This window comes from Apostichopus japonicus, chromosome 9, assembly GCF_037975245.1.
Source record: "Apostichopus japonicus isolate 1M-3 chromosome 9, ASM3797524v1, whole genome shotgun sequence".
NCBI classification, from domain to species: Eukaryota; Metazoa; Echinodermata; class Holothuroidea; order Aspidochirotida; family Stichopodidae; genus Apostichopus; species Apostichopus japonicus.
In genome coordinates, this window is record NC_092569.1 from 3,374,357 (window position 1) to 3,394,305 (window position 19,949).

Consider the following 19,949-nt stretch of genomic DNA (forward strand, 5'->3'; position numbering starts at 1 on the left):
GCTACCCTCTTTGGATGGAGGAAGATGGCAGTATCCCACAATTAAGGTAGCACAACATCAAGACTGAAAGAAGATCATTATTCAGTGGTTAGTTTGTTTTCACCGTACACTTTTGTCCGGAAAAAAATTCCGAAAAGGTTTACACTGCAAGAAAGACATTAATTAGGAAATTAACTTTCCATTCTGTGAACGAAATACTTTATTAAAAGGAGAGAAGTGAGTTCAGGACAATTAAACGCTGTTTAAATTCCATTTCACTCTTCACGGTGATTTTTAAAAGCCAGAACGGGTGATGGTAGAAACGTGTGTAGGAAATAAATAGCACAAAAAAATGTGTCGGTGGATGTGCTCCTGTTTCTGCTGTTTTCCTCAGTCATGGAAAATGACAAAAGTAAGAAACAGAAACTAAAGACTGAACCTGAATCACGGATAATCTAAAAATCCACGAAAAATTCCACAAGGACTCTTCTGTGCTGTAAGATAGTGAAGAGAAATATGACAAAGAGGGTGCACACACACACTAGAGAAGGAAACACACAGCAATGGTCTGGTGGAAAACTGCACAGAGTGAAAGAGTGTAAGTTGAGGTAGTGTGGAAGCAAAATGGCTGCAAGGGTCGGTGGAAAACTACTCAGAGAGAGCCTGTAAGAAGAGGTAGTGTGGAGGCAAAATGGCTGCAAGGGTTGAGTGAAAAACTGCTCAGAGAGAGAGAGTGTAAGAGGAGGACGTGTGGAGGCAAAATGGCTGCAAGGGTTGAGTGAAAAACTGCTCAGAGAGAGAGAGTGAAAGGAGAGGTCGTGTGGAGTCAAAATGGCAACGGCAATCTTTATGTTCAGACATTCCTGGATCTCTCTGTTTTCCTCCTCGTACATGTCTGTCTCTTCATCTGTATCACTGTCATAGGATGGCTCATCCTGGCAAGCATGCGGTTAAGGAAAGCCAAAAGAGTCAAAAATGTCAAATAATGAACAAGTCTATTTTTTTTTCTCTGAGACACAAAGAAAACAGAAGATGTGGTCTCAATTCAAAGCATTCTTAATGTAAATTTACGCGTGTGTGTATATTTCCATAGACAGGCACGAAATCGTTTTTTATGAGAACCTCAAATGTTACATATACAAATGTGTATGCACAAATGTGTATGCACAAATGTCCATACACACACAAACCCACACACTCACGCACATGTACTGAATTGAAAGAGTCTTAAGTATAGTTACAGGATGCCATAGAAAGACTAACTAACAAATGTTTCCATTAAAATGAAGTATAAGTTATTTATAAAGTTATACATGAATATTCAGTTATATATTATGTATATTTAAATATTCCGTAGACTACCACAATTAGAGACAGAATTTAAAGAGTAATAGAGGGTTAAGTAATCATTTTTTGGCTAATAAACACATATTTGTAGAGTGATTGCAAATAACATCCATATTTATTCTTTGACAACTCATAAAAGTTAATGAAATGAGTGTTCCTTTCATCTGCTTTCCATTACAAGAATTAGAAAGATAAATTTTGAGGGTTTAAACAAATTAGAGAAAACTAAACTGCAAGCTTGAATTCAACATTGTTAAATAAGATTAAAATGTGAGATGTTATAACACTTGTTCCAAACGGAAGATGAAAAAAGAGCAGAAAAGTATGATATTAGTAAGAACGGTTTCTAACGGTTAGTAGTTTATTAATTTACTATGCAGTCAAGTATGATGTTACTAAAAACGATTTCTAACGGTTAGTAGTTTATTAATTTACTATGCAGTCAAGTATGATATTAGTAAGAACGGTTTCTAACGGTTAGTAGTTTTGTAATTTAGTATGCAGTCAAGTATGATATTAGTAAGAACGGTTTCTAACGGTTAGTAGTTTTGTAATTTAGTATGCAGTCAAGTATGATATTAGTAAGGAAGGTTTGTAGAGGTAAGTAAGTTAATAATGTACTATGCAGTCAACATATCTTATTTCTACACTGCAACACATAAAATCTTTGCTCTAAACTCAGGGTATGCTCGTTTTAAAGATTGATATTTTGTTTAACAAAGTCAAATTTTGGCCACTATAGAAAAGAAACTAAATTTGGTTAGTCGGTCTGAAACAAATGAGTATGTCTGAAGCCATTCATATATATAACAGCGTCGTGACCAGATGGTACTACTCTCTGGGAAAGTCAGAAGAAAAAAACACCACAAACTGAGAAGTAAATTACAATTGTTAGAAATATTCAAATCTGTTATGATCATCGTTAGTAACTAAAACTGCGTTGAGATTCGGCGACGTATTAGACATCTTTCACTCAATCGGTTCTACCTCTCTCCATGAAAAAATCCACGGCCACATAATGTGGCGTCTTCCCATTATCGGCGATCTCCTCCCGTTCTGCGACTCCAGGAAAGACTTCATGGTGTGAGTTCCGTAGACGGCAGCTGCTTCTCGGCCGAGGATATGCTAATCCAATTTATGTGGTAGCATGGGCAAGGGTTATGAATAGAGCATAATTATGCAAATGAGATGTCTAAAAGAATTCCACTTTAATATCTGTAATACTGTGACTGTGCTTCTCAACCGAGGATATGCTAATCCAATTTATGTAGCGGCATGGGCAAGGGTTATGAATAGAGCATTATTATGCAAATGAGATGTCTAAAAGAATGCCACTTTTTAATATTTTTGTATATTGAGGTAACAATGCAAACTGTAATACTGTGACTGTGCATGAATTGCCGAAGAGGTCTCATTTACTAGCATGCAAAGTTAAAACGTAAGAAGTCCTGACAGGTAAAACAGCTAGGCTTCACGTTACCTGAGTGCTGTACACCTGTGGTTTGTTTCTCGACATAAGCCGTAACTGTCATAATGTAGTAATAAATAATATCAATTACAACTGAGACTGGCAGGGGTTCAACTGACAGGTATCATAGTTTCTGTTTGAAACCGTCGTAGAGGGGGGAAGGTCCTTAATATATAAAGCAAGTGACTGTAACACCTTTCCTTTTTATTAATTCTCAAACTTATTTGATGGTAATAATAACTAACTGCATTTATCTGGGAAGAAGATGCACTCACAAGTTACGACTAGTACTACTAACGTGTAAAGAAAACTATTCCGCAATACACATACATTTTGTGTCATAACATAGAGTTGAAAGCAATCTCGTCCTTGTTCTATGTGTGAAGGTGTCTTATCATGACACTGGTGGCAGTAGTGGGATTTGAGCTTTCACCACCTTCATGACGGATTGATCAATTCATTAACTCTTAATGAAGCCAACAAAGTTGTTAAAATACTTGATCATATTTTTTCCCGACAATTTAGCTGACATTACAAAACAAATTTTTCCAAAACAAAATCTGTTGATAAAACAAATACCTGTCGAGATGAAGGAGATTTCTTACCATTAAAGTATGCTTACAGTCGTTGCAGCAGTGGGATATTTAGCACATACCACCTTAAATGACCGATTGACTAGATTCATTTAGCATACATTTTGCCAATAATGAAACTATTAACATTGTTAAAATACCTGAGCAAATTTCCCAAGGATTTTACTGACAGTATGAAGTAGAACTTTCCCAAAAATAAAAATCGACCGAAAAAGTTGATAAAGCAGAAACTGTCGGGACAAAGAATATTTGTGTCATTAACAGACCAGATGATGGTAGTCCGCACCCTGTGCAATCATTTTATAATTAAAACAGAGAAGCTTATATACAGGGATGATCCTGGGGTAAAAAAAAAAATGGGAACCTTGCAAATATTGCAGTATAGGCTCCATTTTGACTGTATGCTACAGTGTGTTAGGATAATCAGATATCAAAACCAACTCACCATTTCTTTAGCCAACCATTTCTGCCTCTCCTTGTCCAACTTCGTTTTACCGGCACCAGACCCTCCTCCGGTACCCTTTGTGAGTTTTGAGTAATTTCTACAAAAAAGATACGTAAACAAGAGAGATGCATATAACAATAGTAAAGAAATAGGTGAAGGTGAATCAGGAAGAGGATAGGGGTAAGGATGAGGTTGCATAAGAGGAAGGGGGGATGAGATATAGTGAAACAGAAATGATGTTTTCCCATATCAGTCAATTCATAAAATAAAACATTTTATTTGAAAACCGAAGACTTGAATCCCGCAATAAGAAAACATCGCTGAAATTTTCAAAACCCTGCTAAATGTTGTAAAAGTTGACATCTGTTTTTTTTTCTGGGCCAGAAACTACACTGTCAGTAAAATGGACTCCCGGGTCAGATCAAACTTGAGACTGAAAGTCTTGATGAAACAACAACTACTCACTGGCAGCTATAAATAAAATCTTGCAGCACGTTCCGGAAGGTTTTCTCGGTGTTGGGTTTTTCCTTGGAGAGACGTTCGCTGACGTCGACGACACCCTCTTCCTGTGATGAGAAAGAATACAAAAAGGTCAAAACTCCAGTTTGTAATGTAATGTAAATAAAATCTTATATAGCGCACTAGGCTCGATGCATCTGTGGGCTTTACAAACAGATCTAGAATATACAATGACATAAAACAGTAAATACATAAAACAGTAAATTTGCATATACCATATAAAGATATATACAGGAATATGAGATCGAAAAACGATTAAAAGCACTGGTGAAGAGTAAAGCGATGAAACTACAAAATCCACAAGTTGAATGCTAAAAAGTGAAAATTCCAATTGAAGCTAGAACCTAAAAACCAACAAGTTTACAAGGATGACTATCTACTTGATATAATTTAAACAAAATATTGCCCGTTAAAAATTAAGAATAGCTTGCAGGGACCTTAAAGGTCCATGCTGCCCAAACTGCTGCTCTGCACCAAAATATGTGTCACCAAGCAGGGCGATTAGTGGTGAAAACGATACAGCAGAGATATCTGTAGATAGTGTTTCCGATGGAATGTTCTTCTATTAAAGTAAACTTCCTTCCTGTCACATAGTTATTTTGCGTCTGCAAGAGTTTTGATAAACATACGTGTGCTGTTGCTGATTAATGTCAGACAATGGGCAGTCAATTGCCATAAAATCTGTTAATATGTAGTTTAATCGTCAGATTACTAGGCAGTACATATTAGGGTCATTTTAAGGTCTGAAAATGGTTATAGGGTCATGACTAGCCTAGGGAAATCACAATATGGGTTTAACACAGAAAAGGTTTGGGAAGTAGGGATTTAAGGTACAGTAAAATTAATGAAGGGGGGGGGAGGGGAACGGGTGTGAAAATATGGGAAGACAGACAATCATAGTACCTCATAGAAGAATCTGTACAGAAAAAAATAGAACAAAATGAAACAGAACAGAAGAAAACAGGTCGAAACCGAACGAAACAGAAAAAAACTGGAGAAAAGTGAATTGTACTTCTACATAAATCAAGCATCTATCCCTAGGCCTAACCCCCCCCCCTCCCCCAGTACTACAAAGAGAATAAAAGCTGACCAATTTCTTCGCGATTCGATGTAAGATGTTACGATTGTAGAGCCTCCTTCTGCTCTCCTCGGCTGGGAACTTGATGAAAATGTTCGGCTTGACGGTATCGATCGGGAGGTAGTAGTAGTTCTTGTCGTTGGTGAGTCTGGGAGCCATGGGTGGGGTCATGGGCATGGAAACCTCGGGACTTACGTCCGAGTGCTCATGACCGAGTAATCCAGACTCCTCGTCGCTCTCGTCGCTATCCGCGCCCCCGCCACGGCCCACGTGGACGTTCCGTCCGTCGACCTGGTTGCCAAAGTTTCCTGATAATTAAAATAAAAATTTATATCATAAATAAAAGTCTAAGTAGAAAGCATCGAAGATAGTCACCTTTGTGGTAAGGCTGCAAGGTCTTCGCTTAAGTGAGAGAAAAGGAAATTGGTCGCTTTCAACCAAAAGACTGTTCTAGTTATGAAAACCAAAGCTTCAACTCTCTGTGGCAAGCCCAGTGCCCACTAGTGGAAGTTTACTCTAATAATTTACTTTGCTTCTAATTGCCTCTGTGGCCTTCCATGGGTCAGTTGTAACTATAAACCCTCATCATCAATGTTCATGTGGTGACTTTGACATGACACATGCTGCTAAATGAATAAACACGGAAGATCGCATGTGTTAACCGTATCTGTGGCGACGCTTGTGTGTCGTGTGCCGAGAGCTCTGATTGGCTTGTGGTTGGCAAGCTTTTCACAAGCTCGCTTACTCATTAAAGCTTTCACTGTGTGGCTGGTTCGTGCTTTATTTTAGAAGGAATTTGCCTCAGTCTGATTCACAGCTTCAAATTGGGATTCGTGATGTTGTTTTTTTTCTGTCCCTTTTTGCAAAAAGCAAGCAATTAGACGAGGAATTTGTTCACATTTCCAAGGGGTCTACCATGATATAAAATAATAAGCATTTTGTTGTTTTTTTAGTAATTCTACTTCTTCTGATGTTTTTCTGCCAAACATTACAACAGATAAACCCACACCCTTAATTCTCACAGCCACTTATTACTAAAGGCTTCATTTTAAAGAAAAACCAAAGTTCATCTTTGATACTATACTCACCTATCGAAAATTCAAACAATATTGGTTTGTCGCCCACAGAAGCGTCAATCATGCTCGCGGCAAAGATGGTCCCAAAGAGGAAGAACTCTTCCTTCCTTCCTGCAGCCGTCTGTAAAATCACAAAATCGAGATGTTAACAGGGAAAGACATTATGGCTGGGAATACTTTCGACTTTTGGTAGGTCACTCCAAAATGTGACGTCACAAGGATTACATGAAACAGTAAAATTAGCAAGAAATTTTCTTTAACAGCACAAAATTCAGTTTTAGCATTAATAGCATAAAAAGTATGAGCAAATTAATCTTATAATCTTGTCAGCACCTTTTACAGAGTAAATTACCTTGTATTTCTTTAAAAGCATTGTTCAATTCTAGACAAGAAACGACCAAATCTGGTTTATAGAACAAACATTGGAGAAGAAAAGCTGTTAACTGTACTAGAGGTGTGAATTTCTCACATAGTTTTTGGATATGGATTCAAAAGTTTTGAATAAAAATAACTATGTTAAATGAAAACAGGATATTGTTCATGACTCTCACCACTACTTAGACACGCAGTTTAACAGAAGGACAAAGCGCAGGCTGCAGCATCATGCAGCCAGACTGCAGCATTATGAAGCTAGGCTGCAGTACCATGCAGCCAGGCTGCAGCATCATGCAGCCAGGCTGCAGCATCATGCAGCCAGGCTGCAGCATCATGCAGCCTTGCTGCAGGTGATTTGCAGCTGCTGCAGGCATTTCGTTTTGACACAGTTTTGCTTTAATGAACCATTCTAGGCATTAACAACAAATAATTCAATAGAACCATCAAAGTTCAGCTGATATTTTTTGGGGTTTGCTCAGTTTTAATTTTACCTCGGATATCGGCAAGCAGCTTTCGTTCGTCACGCAGATGCCACCAGACTCCAGGGTGCTGTCTTGTATGTCCGTCTTCAAAGCGACCAACAGCCGACCCCTGAACATGCAACCTCGGCCGAACCCCTCGTTCAGCTTCCTGTTGGCGTCCACGGTGTTGTACTGTCTGGTCGACCCGTATAGGTTGATCCAGCTGGGGCCAAAGGTCGGTTCAAAACCTAAAACAGGTCAGGATAGGATTACTGACTTTTCTCAGAGGGGTAACAAGATTTAATCTGGATGGTCAGAAAGAGTGGGGAGGGGGGCACATAGGGGGCAACAACAATTTGATTTTGAGGTTCTTGTTTCAAATTACCAATGGACCAAAGAAAGTACAGCAGCAAAACCGTCAGGATGCCATTTCACTGCTCTTTCCAACTTCCCCGCTCCCTCTGCCCCACCCCCCAAGCCTTTGGGCAAGGCCTACCCTAACCTACCCTAGGTTGCACTACAGTACACTACACTACAAAATTATATTGTAACATGCTTTACCTTTTGGCGGTGTTAAAATTCTACGATTTAACTGCAATCAGCTATGAACATATACATATATATATGTATTTGCAGATAACATTAAATGTTAGCACACCTAGGGACAGGTTAAAATACTATTGATAACATTAATGTTCATAATGATTACCTTCGTTTCCGTCGTTCGATATCTTGGCCAGGTCGATGAAGCTGGTTCCGATCACGTCTCCGACCACGCTGTCCTTGTCCTTCAGCTGGAGTTTGATCCTCCGGCAGAGAGGCGGGAACATCTCGCTGAACACCACCTGCTCGTTCCACTCGGGGTCATAACGATTCTTCTTCACGGATGTCTTGCCCTTCAGAAATTAAAGTCAATATTTGATGACTGCTGCTGTCGTCTTGAGCACATTTATGGTACCTCATGCCTTCTTATGCATATTCATGATTCATTTTGCTATCCAACTTCTCTCAGTATCTCTAACTTATGGTACCTTGTGCCTTCTTATGCATATTCATGATTCATATTGCTATCCTACTTCTCTCAGTACCTCTTCTTTGTGCACATTTATGGTACCTCGTGCCTTCTTATGCATATGCATGGTTCATATTGCTATCCAACTTCTCTCAATATCTCTTTTTTGTGCACATTTATGGTACCTCGTGCCCTCTTATGCATATTCATTATTCATATAGCTATCCAACTTCTCTCAGTATCTCTTCTTTCTGCACATTTATGGTACCTCGTGCCCTCTTATGCATATTCATTATTCATACAGCGCAAATCGTCAACACTTTTTAAAACTGAATCATTGAAACTAACTTGTTCTGATCTCTGACAAAATTTCCCAACAAAACTATGATCGCCAAATTTAAAGGACACTTCTACTACCCCCCTACACCCACTACCACCACACCCCCCCACCTCCCACCCTCCAAATATGCACACATGTCAAAGAATGGTCACACACTCTCAAACTTCAACAAGCAATTTACTTTCTACCTCAAAACATTTAGCCAAAGGGACACATTTAGCAGTTCATTTAAACACACCATCGTATGTATACATAATTTGGTGAGATATACTATTTATAAAACTCTTTAACAATTTCAACATCGGTCCTCAAATGTGCGGAAAACATTGACGATAATTATTATTATAAAATAACATGACATGATTGGTCACATATATGTCAATACCAAGACCTCACACCATGACCCTCTTTGATTAAATCTGAAAATTAAGGCCACTAAAATTTTGATTTCTCGATCTTTTTGCACCAAAATCTTCTCAACATTTTCCTAATTGTAAGTACAACAATTATTAAACAACTTACGGTTTGGCCACCGAACCAGACTTGTACGTAGGGGTCCACCAGGTCCTTAACGTCCCCCGTGAAAATCTTCTTGACGCCCGAGACGATGCCAGCGTTCATGATGGGCAAGCCCTCGGCTTTGTAGATGCGAACACTGAAGTTGGCCCTCGGCCTGACTGACGGAGTATTCTCTGGCAGGAGCAGATTGCTGGAAGAATGGACAAGAATAAGAAAAAGATAAAATCAGAAAGGAAGCAAAATATATCAATTTGAGCATTTTTTTCTGGAGGGTTTAAATCTGAAAATGCCCCCCAAAAAATTTGCCCTCATAAAAAAATAATAATAATAGGCTTATATATTGATTTTACAATTTTGTTACCATAAACAAATACACAAATCAGGTTAAAATATTATTTTTCAAAAAATCGGCTGTTAATATATAGTAATGTAGAATTTCCAAGTATGAATTCATGAAGAACATGAACAAGCAGAGTTAAGAAGATAGTTTATCCATATTGCCGTCCAGGGAATTCTTTACGAAAATGAGTCATCCTCTACAGTTTATTACAACCGCACTAGCACAGACAACCCATAATCCAATTGCCAATTATAGGCTATGCCAAACTTTGTAGAGTAAAAAACATGACCAAAGGTAAGTCATTTTCAGAGATTCCATGAAATCCAGTCACGCAATAACGGAATGTGGATTTAACTTACGATTCTATGTCATCGTCTTCGTCTGCTCCGGATTTTGTCGGCTTCACTCCGTCCCCTTTACCCACGACCGATATGTCCAGCTTGACGTATCCTTTGGGTCCACCGTTGATGTCGCTGGGGTCGATCAGGATGGCCCACTTCTTCATGAAACAGTGATCTAACAGAAGAAAAGAAATTGAGAGAATGTGAAAGTTCAGGTTTGGGGCTGAGGAATGACACTGCAAGGTCCTCATAGTGAAGTTATTGTGTGCAGACAGGTGGATGAAGCTTTGTGGTTATCATAGACATTCTAATATAAGGGAGAGAAACTGACAGAGTTTAAACAAAGTTTAAGAAAGGCTACACGAAATACTTTAAAATAATACTTGCCAAAAGGACAAAGGGAGGGAGTGGGAGGGGGAGGGGGGTCTGAAAATACACCTGTTGGTGGCCTTTTTATTGAGAGAACCAACCATAAACTATGGTAACAAAACAGGGACCTTTACACGGGTTTGAGATGCAGGGGGCCGGGAGTGAAGCCAATGTTCTATGGTGTTTAATTTGCACCACAGACGTGTGAAAATCTCCTGTGGGGGGGGGGGGGGTGGTGCAATAATGGACTTAAACCAAAACGGTGAATCAGGCGCTTTAAGGACCTGGTGATATAACAACTGCAAGAGGAATAATGAAATAAAACAGAAATGAAATCAATATGAAGGTAACCATGGGGGAAGAAGTGCGGTGGGAGGGGGAGGGGGAGGGGGAGGGGGGAGGGGGAGGTTATGCTTACCGTGGGCCTGGTAAACGGTACCCACATCAAACTTGAATGTGCCAATCACTGTCCCTGAACTCAAGATATTTCTGGAGTGAAGAGCCTTCAAAATGAAACAAAAGAAAGTTCATTGTTTCAATTTTTATTGGTAAACTGTAAATAAGCTAAATTCACTAACTAATGTTATAAATTTCATCCAACTAACTTTTGGCATACCTTGGAAATAGTTTATAGATCAATGGTCAAATATATCAAGAATACAAAGTAAGCTACATTTTACACATAAAATACTTAAAATTTTACACATAGAATACTAAAAATACTTAAAATAAGGTTTAAAAAAAAAGGTAAGAAAAATTTCCCCAAAAAATACTAAAATACTAAAATTTTACACATAAAATACTAACAATACATAAAATACATAAAACAAGGTACTGATATCTAAATTTACACAAGCATCAAATTTTTTCAGTTTTTTTTGGCGGCAATGCTTTGAATTCGTAAGTATGGTTTGCCAGGTTTTGGAACAAAGGAAATTCGAAACTTTTTCAAGACCGGAACACATTGTATGGTTTACTTCGAAACCTGTAAAATATAATGATGTCCAAATGTTAGGCTACCTATGGTAAGGCTAACAATTGTAACTCTTGTAAAACATAAGCGAACCCCTCAGCTAATTAATGGTAAGGGGGGACGTTTAACCAGCCATTGAACCCCCAAACGTATGACTTGCTGTATCCATAATGTGATCATCATATTACATATATGGTGCACTTATCTCACACTGACTCAAACACCTTGCTTGTTAAAATTATAACTGTACAAGATGTGATCACATCAGGTTTTTTCCATAATAAACTTAAAAGAGCAAGAAAAAAAGGTTTTTCCTTTTCCCCTAATTTTTCCATTTTCCAGCACATGCTGACCCCCTCCCCTTCCCCACATATTTGTTTCATTATATTTCAAAATTTACAGTTCAGTAAAGAAAAAGGATAAGGTCGATTACAAACAAGAAAATGGAACTCAAATGTAGGGAAAGGATGGAAAAGATTGCATCATTTGGCATCTAGGCTCCCTGAGATAAGAAAAAATATCTCAGAGAGGAAGTGGACAACCCCTACCCTTAGACCACTCCCCCACACCGGCAATCCTCCTTCATTGTTCTGCCCCCCTTCCCCCCCCAAATTGGTTACTCTGGCTCTAGGCCTGTCAAGCTAGCCTATAAGCCTAGCAGATAGCTACTGATTCTTGAGCTTCACGGCACTACTTAATTCCATAATCTCGAAGTTTTATGGATGACTTTTATAAACCAGCTGTTAACCCAAATTTTATTTATTTATATTAGTCTATACATCTACCTTGCATTCATAAAGGTGGTTTGTAGCTACTGGCATCAACACCCAGCAACAATTTCGATACCTTACATGAAACTTCAAGCTGAACAACCTGACTAATATATTCTGTTAACTATATATCATTCTCTGCCTACCATCATATTTCCTTCACACCAATAACTGGCATTATATATATATATTTGGGTATGTAAGGTAGGTGTCGCAATCTCCATTGACTTGATCATGTGTATGTTTATGTTATAACATGTGAGATATATGTTACATATAAATATATGTCGCTATTGGTAAACGCAAGTGCATAAATGTTACAACCTGATATGATAGCTAGATGCATTCATGTCATTCATGTCGTAATGTGTGAGGCATTTGTATAATTTACACAACTTGTAGGTATATGTACCTCTATTTTATAGGGTGTCAGGCATGCACATTAATGTCACAACCTGTGAAGTACTTTACCTTCATGTTCTAATCCCACTTCTGACACCATGTTAAATTTTTGTACTCGCAAACTGCTTGTGTTCAATGCCTTGTTCTGGTACTCATGCTCACACCAATTCTGATTGTATTCATGCTGTATTCGTACTACAAATCCACTTACAGTCATAACTGACAAGGTAGGTCAAGGTTTGTAAAGAACTTATACAGCAAGATTCACTTAGAACTGAATATTCAGCAGTCTAATAAGAACTCACCATTATCTGGATGATCTTGTCAAACACCAACACAGTTGGTTTCGTGGAAGTCGAAACTAGAACTGAATATTCAGGAGTCTTATATGAACTCACCGTTATCTGGATGATCTTGTCAAACACCAAAGCAGTTGGTTTCGTGGAAGTCGAAGCTAGAACTGAATATTCAGCAGTCTAATATGAACTCACCGTTATCTGAATGATCTTATCAAACACCAACACAGTTGGTTTCGTGGAAGTCGAAACTAGAACTGAATATTCAGCAGTCTTATATGAACTCACCGTTATCTGGATGATCTTGTCAAACACCAAAGCAGTTGGTTTCCTGGAAGTCGAAGCTAGAACTGAATATTCAGCAGTCTAATATGAACTCACCGTTATCTGAATGATCTTATCAAACACCAAAGCAGTTGGTTTCGTGGAAGTCGAAGCTAGAACTGAATATTCAGCAGTCTAATATGAACTCACCGTTATCTGAATGATCTTGTCAAACACCAACACAGTTGGTTTCGTGGAAGTCGAAACTAGAACTGAATATTCAGCAGTCTAATATGAACTCACCGTTATCTGGATGATCTTGTCAAACACCATCGCAGTTGGTTCGTGGAAGTCGAAGACAAACAGCTGTCCAAAGATAAAATTGAAAAGTTTGTCATCACAACAAATTTGAAGGTGAGACATCTTCACTGCACTTAAATTATGAATTAGGACAACTCAAGGTTTCATGATCAAAATGATTGTGTAAGTCCTTCAGTGAAGTATGATTTATTGCAGGTATGCATCAAATAAACAACATCTGATAAATCTCACTTACACTAGGGTTCCGTTGCATTGAACACCCATTAAAAAGAATGAATGATTGCCTATCTAACTCGTTGAGGTATGAATGATTATACCTCATTGAGGTATGAATGCTTGCACATATACCTCATTGAGGTATGAATGATTACATATATACCTCATTGAGGTATGAATGATTACATGTATACCTCATTGATGTATGAATGATTATATGTATACCTCATTGAGGTATGAATGATTATATGTATACCTCATTGAGGTATGAATGATTATATGTATACCTCATGGAGGTATGAATGATTATATGTATACCTCATTGAGGTATGGATGGTTGCAAGTATACCTCATTGAGGTATGAATGATTACCTATATACCTAACTTAAGTATGAATGATTGCATGTATAACTCATCGAGGTAAGAATGATCGCTTGTATACATCATTGAGGTATGAATGATTATATGTTTACCTCATTGAGGTATGAATGATTACCTATATACCTAACTTAAGTATGAATGATTGCATGTATACCTCATTGAGGTATGAATGATTACCTATATACCTAACTTAAGTATGAATGATTATATGTTTACCTCATTGAGGTATGAATGATTATATGTATACCTCATTGAGGTATGAATGATTTATATGTCTACCTCAGTGAGGTATGGATGGTTGCAAGTATACCTCATTGAGGTATGAATGATTACCTATATACCTAACTTAAGTATGAATGATTGCATGTATAACTCATCGAGGTAAGAATGATCGCTTGTATACATCATTGAGGTATGAATGATTATATGTTTACCTCATTGAGGTATGAATGATTACCTATATACCTAACTTAAGTATGAATGATTGCATGTATACCTCATTGAGGTATGAATGATTACCTATATACCTAACTTAAGTATGAATGATTATATGTTTACCTCATTGAGGTATGAATGATTACCTATATACCTAACTTAAGTATGAATGATTGCATGTATATACCTCATTGAGGTATGAATGATTGCATGTATCACTCATTAAAGAGTGATAACATATCTCCCTTGAATGTGTGCAATTACATGTATACGTCATTGCGGTATGAATAATCACTTGTCTACCTCATTGAGGCATGAATGATCGCTTGTGTACCTCATTGAGGTATGGACAATTGCATATGCATACCTCATTAAAGTAAGGATTGTTGGTCGATTCCTTCACTGTGGTAGACTTTTTCTTATCTCCAACTTGAACAATGACCACCGGATCAATGTCCAGCCCTGTGAGTTGTCTGGCTTCGTGGACATTGATAGTCACCTGTAACGATAAAAAGAAATAATACATACATGGTAAAATTACAAGCAATTGACAGTGCAATAAGCAAATGCATTCATGCGGTGTACTTAAAAGGCTAGCAAAACAAATAAACAACTAAAATAACAATTATAAATTATGGAACTTTAACCCTGGTGATCTGCCCGAAAGCGAGTTAGTGTTCTCGATGACTGACATAAATGAGTGCTGGTACAGTTCCATCACGACACCCCTGCCACAAACCCTATCCCTCCTCCCACCCACCCCCCCCCCCACTTCCCCAACCCAAATCAGAACAAACACATTTCTGCATCTATCGACAACAACATTTCATTCTTATAACTTAACAAATGGAGGAGGTCTAGGGAACTTGTCAGTATTGTCAATTTTTTTTCTAAATGGCCCAATTGCGATAGCCAAACTGTCCAATATTTTGTCTATCGTCATTTGTCCATTTTCCAAAGTGTTTACGATTAGCTACAGAGACCGGTTTAATCAATTGCATAGAGGATGACCAATATTTACTTTGACGAGAAGGCACTTATCTCTTGAGTACAAGATGTAAACTTTGTCCCAATGTTTTTTATTTACACAACACCACCCCACCCCCCTCCACCCCAAACTCTCTGCTCTCTACGCATATACCTAAATGACTCCCCTGTGGCCCAAACTGTAAAATGTGTCACGAGTTCCAGGAAAAAAAATGCAAGACACATTTCAAGTGAATAATAATAAGTGATAAATTTATGTGCGTGACAAATCGTACCTCGGGGTTTTGAATTAAATCAGACATATTACATGGCAGCAGATACCAGCACAACCCTGGCACAGAATTCATGGAAGAATGAGATTTCAATATTAACAGGGAGAATATCCGGCTGTAGTCATTTCCCTTGCTGCGTAGGAAGAAGGTCACGGTATACACTTAAAGGCTGTCTTTCCAATGATGGTACAGTTTAAGCAATACTTAGTGGAAAAAAAGGCTTCTTGGTAGGTATATAGAGCGTGGTGGCCAATTGGCTAAGGCGTCGGACTTGAGATCCAAGGATTGCTGGTTCGATTCCTGCCTAGTTCATTACGTTGTGTCCTTGGGCAAGATGCTTTATCTCACTTGCCTCTCTCCACCCAGGGGTTATAAATGGGTACCTGTGAGGTAACTTGTCATTGGGTGCAGTATATAACTGCTGCCGACTGGAGGGATTTGTTTCTGGGACAGGTCATCATTGACCAGGGTTAATATAACGTATGTAAAGCACCTTGAGACCTTTCGCAAGTATAAAGCGCTATATAAAAAGCAAATATTATTATTATTATTATTATTCTGATAGCCGACTCATGACCAGCACGGTACGTACGCATTATGCAGAGTCCCAAAAAATATTAAAGATAACGATTGTAATTGCTAGAAGTAGAGTGTTAGATTTGTCATCATTTTCACCGCAGTCAAGCACAGTGACTGCCGTTCAACTTCAATTATGAATGCATCCGATATATGTGCAGATGATTGTTGTCACTCGTGGTCGTGTGGAGTCTTGCAGGCAGTCGTAAATAGGAAAAGATAACTAGATAGTCTAGACTTTCTCCGACCAGTTAAGTTGAATTGTGTCAAAGAATTTTGAATCATTTAATACCAAGCTGGTACGATTTTATACTATTGAATATGCCATTGCTTTGTGCCATTTTATTCAGGGTGCCGACTATTTGTATACTGGAGTCCAAATGATCACAGAACTGTAGTTATCTGTACGGACAATGTTGAGTCTCAACCAACCTTTTCGACATTCCATCAGCATAGTATTACCTACCAGTAAAATAATGACGAGACAGTTTTACTCATAACAAAGAAAAAAAAGGTCAGATCCAGAGCGAGAATGTACCGTGGTCACGTAACATACAGGTTTTCAACTTTTCGTGGCTTCGGTTCTGTTTTCTACTTTTACAAACATGCAAAAATACATTATTAAACATGCAAAGTCAGTGACTATATAACAATACAAAGTTAGATTAAAAAATATCTCGTGGGCACCTGATAGTCTTGTTCCTTGTAGTTTATGTCCTCCTCCCCGATTGGACCGACTTTCTTGTAGGCCGGGAGGGTCATCAACATGTCCATCTGAGACACTATGTCCGAGTCTGTGTCGTCCTTCTTTGAGCCTGCGGGGTAGAGGGGGACAAAAAAATAAATGGACAAAAAATAAAAGGAAAATTAAAAAAGTGATAGTTGAGGCTTTACAAGCTGTTGACAAAATTGTTCTATTAATTTGAGAGCTTCAGGGGTGATAGAAGGATCACAATAAAACAGTTTTTTTATGTCGGGAAAGAACTATTGACATCACTAATTCAAATTTCCCCTTAAGGGTGGTAGCTAGAAATTTTCTATCAATTTGAGAGCTTCGAAGGTGCTAGAAGAATCACCCAAAAAAATAGTTTTTCATGTCGGGAAAAACTATTGACATCACTAATTCAAATTTCCCCGTAAGGGTGGTAGCTAATATTGGCAGATATAAGGGAAAAAATAGATTTTTTTTATGTTAGAGGGGATACAAGTGCACCACAAAAAAGTATTGGAACCAACGGTACTCAACCCCCTAGCAACAGAACAGATTTGGTAACTTGTATGGGGAGCATCAGTGGTGTCATTACAGCAATCCTATAGACACATCTAGAAGGTACAAGGATACTACGCAGCTAAACTTGAGTTTGGAATTATTTTTAATGTAGTTGGGCATGATCAATGTTTGTTATCATCAAATATTTCTGAGATTGAGAAATTCGGAGAGTCGTGGCTCTGTTGGGTTTGTGGATCGGTCCTCATGGAAGGTCATGGGCCCAAACAGTTTGCAGACCAGAAATACAAAGAATATAACACAGAGTTGAGGAAGAAAGAACGAGATTAGTAAAACAGTAGATCAAATATTGTTAAGAATGTACATCATAGGCTGCCATATTGATTTATGAAGGCATGCAACTGAGAAACAGGAGGACTACAGTTAGTAGACAAATCTGAAATAATTTATACACATCATGCAACAAGCGATCTATGGAGGGAGACATAATTAATTACATAACAGAGACATGTGCCTCAGTTTAAAGTGAAATTCAGGGTTGAACTTAATTATATAGTTGCACATCAAACACCGACATGAAGAATGACATTATGTTAATTAAATACAAAACATACTCCAGTGCAAGATATTCTACCTCAAAAAAGTTAAAAGGTAACTGAAACAGCAGACCGAAATATCACAATCTTCGGATATGTCGTTAAAGGAACTCAAATAGAACTTGGCAATGATTCGAATATCATTCCAGCTTGACTTTTAACCCGCATTTTTCTGACAGATCAGCTCAACCTCGGGACCAAACAATAGCAAAACCATGCGTAACCTTATCAAAACCTTCTGCAAATGAAACCAATGTAGACACTTGCAAAGATCAAGTTTAAAACAATGCAACAAAATTATTGTGTAAATCAAGCCATGACTTTCACTTTATAGCATGCATACTATAAAACACAAAATGCATCTTTTTTTCCAAAATCCACCTCTGCCCTATCCTCCCCCCCACCCCCCTCATCCATCCCCTACCAACCTTATCATCCTACTTGGCAAATTGACATTTAACATGCAAATCAAAAGGATTGGCAAACACGTACTGGGGTTTGAAGGGGTACAAGCTTGGTATACCATACACTGTTATCAGTGTGAAGCATATAACAAAGCCAACCCCCTACCGTAGCACCAATTTAAAACTTCATGCAAAGACAGTACACAATACAATAGGTATTAATAAAGTATACACTATGAATCATTGTCAACTTTTTTACAAAGATAATTTCTTATTTTCTAATTTCTTTTTTTTTAAGATAATTTACATATTTCTTTTTTCTAATTTCTTTTTCAAAGATTCCTGAAAATAGCTTCTAGCAGTTTCCATGGACACTGTTAAAATCGGCTATATAAGACTAGTGCATTTGTATTCTGAACATCAATGGACATCATGTACACAGCTGTAATACAATTGCTACCATCACCTGTTATAATGCTCAACTTGATTCTCAAGGACTATACGTAGGTTCAAGGGTGATACTCTACTAAATCGCTGTCTAAGACCGGGAAACAAAATTTTGCCAGAATTTTCGTTTCTGGTTGTCCCTTGGACAGCCAGGTCTTACTTTCACACTGTAGGAGAGATGTGTAAGTTCAAGGTTAGGGTGACTATAGAACACCATCTTTGCAATGCCAGTGAAAAATCCTTTCGGGTGGATCCTAGCCCTGCGACTATTTTAATGATTTTCGTTTATTTTTTGATTATTGTTCGGTTTCAGTATATCTCCAAAGTGACAGAGCTGATGACACCGATTTCAACATTTGACCGATTTGGGGGGGATTTACAGTTAGTTAATCATGCAAATCTGAATTTCATGTAAAACAACCAGTTCCACCACCGAAACTGATCTGGGTTTATTCGAGCAGAAAATTTGGCCGTAACGGACGATCGGACCGCTGTTAAAAGAATTTGCCCTGTAGAGAGAAACTTTGTCACTGCAGGCCGAGGAGAAAACATGCAATCATTTCCATGTACCGTCGTCCATGGCGGGTCACGATACGCAGAATTCACCGCGACTCGCGAGTCAGGCAGAAGGCACGCACATGTCAGAGTTACTCACCGGTGTCCGAGTCGGGATCCAGCTGATCGTAACCTACGGAGAATGCATTTCAGTGTCGAAAGGGAACGGAGAATATCGAATTATTACAGACGAAAAAGGTGTGGCTTATCTTTTAAAGAACATTAAAAGAAGAATACTATCCGAGCAGACTTGAACTGCAGAACAATAAAAAGCGTTTTTTTTTTTTATCTCTTTTTTCCCCCTTTTTTTCGTTTTTTTCTTTCTTTTTCTTTTATCTTCATTCGTGCATGCAGAGATGACGGACCCCGTAGTTTGAGGAAGCGTAAATGGAGACACAGGATACTTTCCAAAAGTCGAGAGAGAGACGATTAAAGGAACACGAAAGAATGAGTACCAAATCGTGGAAGCATTTAATTACTTGCAAAATGCTGACTATGGAACCGCATTGTGCCTTAATTAATCTGTGAATAAGTAATTAAGGGATGTGCACTGTTTTGGGGTCG

General features: G+C 38.2%; 1 protein-coding gene across 3 annotated transcripts in view; it reads right to left on the reverse strand.

Annotated features, from left to right (window-relative positions):
- LOC139973253 (otoferlin-like) overlaps window positions 1-19,949 on the reverse strand; it is a 116,923-nt gene that overhangs the window by 67,177 nt on the left and 29,797 nt on the right. For 2 of the 3 annotated variants that reach the window (XM_071979803.1, XM_071979802.1), the window contains 13 exons: window positions 19,486-19,518; window positions 16,843-16,970; window positions 14,688-14,819; window positions 13,271-13,333; window positions 10,681-10,765; window positions 9,912-10,068; window positions 9,216-9,402; window positions 8,051-8,237; window positions 7,372-7,589; window positions 6,518-6,626; window positions 5,442-5,737; window positions 4,298-4,398; window positions 3,833-3,929 (listed from right to left, as the gene is read on the reverse strand). In XM_071979803.1, the coding sequence (XP_071835904.1) occupies window positions 3,833-3,929; window positions 4,298-4,398; window positions 5,442-5,737; window positions 6,518-6,626; window positions 7,372-7,589; window positions 8,051-8,237; window positions 9,216-9,402; window positions 9,912-10,068; window positions 10,681-10,765; window positions 13,271-13,333; window positions 14,688-14,819; window positions 16,843-16,970; window positions 19,486-19,518 (1,793 nt within the window). Of the gene's footprint in view, window positions 1-3,832; window positions 3,930-4,297; window positions 4,399-5,441; window positions 5,738-6,517; window positions 6,627-7,371; window positions 7,590-8,050; window positions 8,238-9,215; window positions 9,403-9,911; window positions 10,069-10,680; window positions 10,766-12,805; window positions 12,859-13,270; window positions 13,334-14,687; window positions 14,820-16,842; window positions 16,971-19,485; window positions 19,519-19,949 lie in introns of those variants that run through there. The other variant, XM_071979804.1, reaches the window with a different exon arrangement.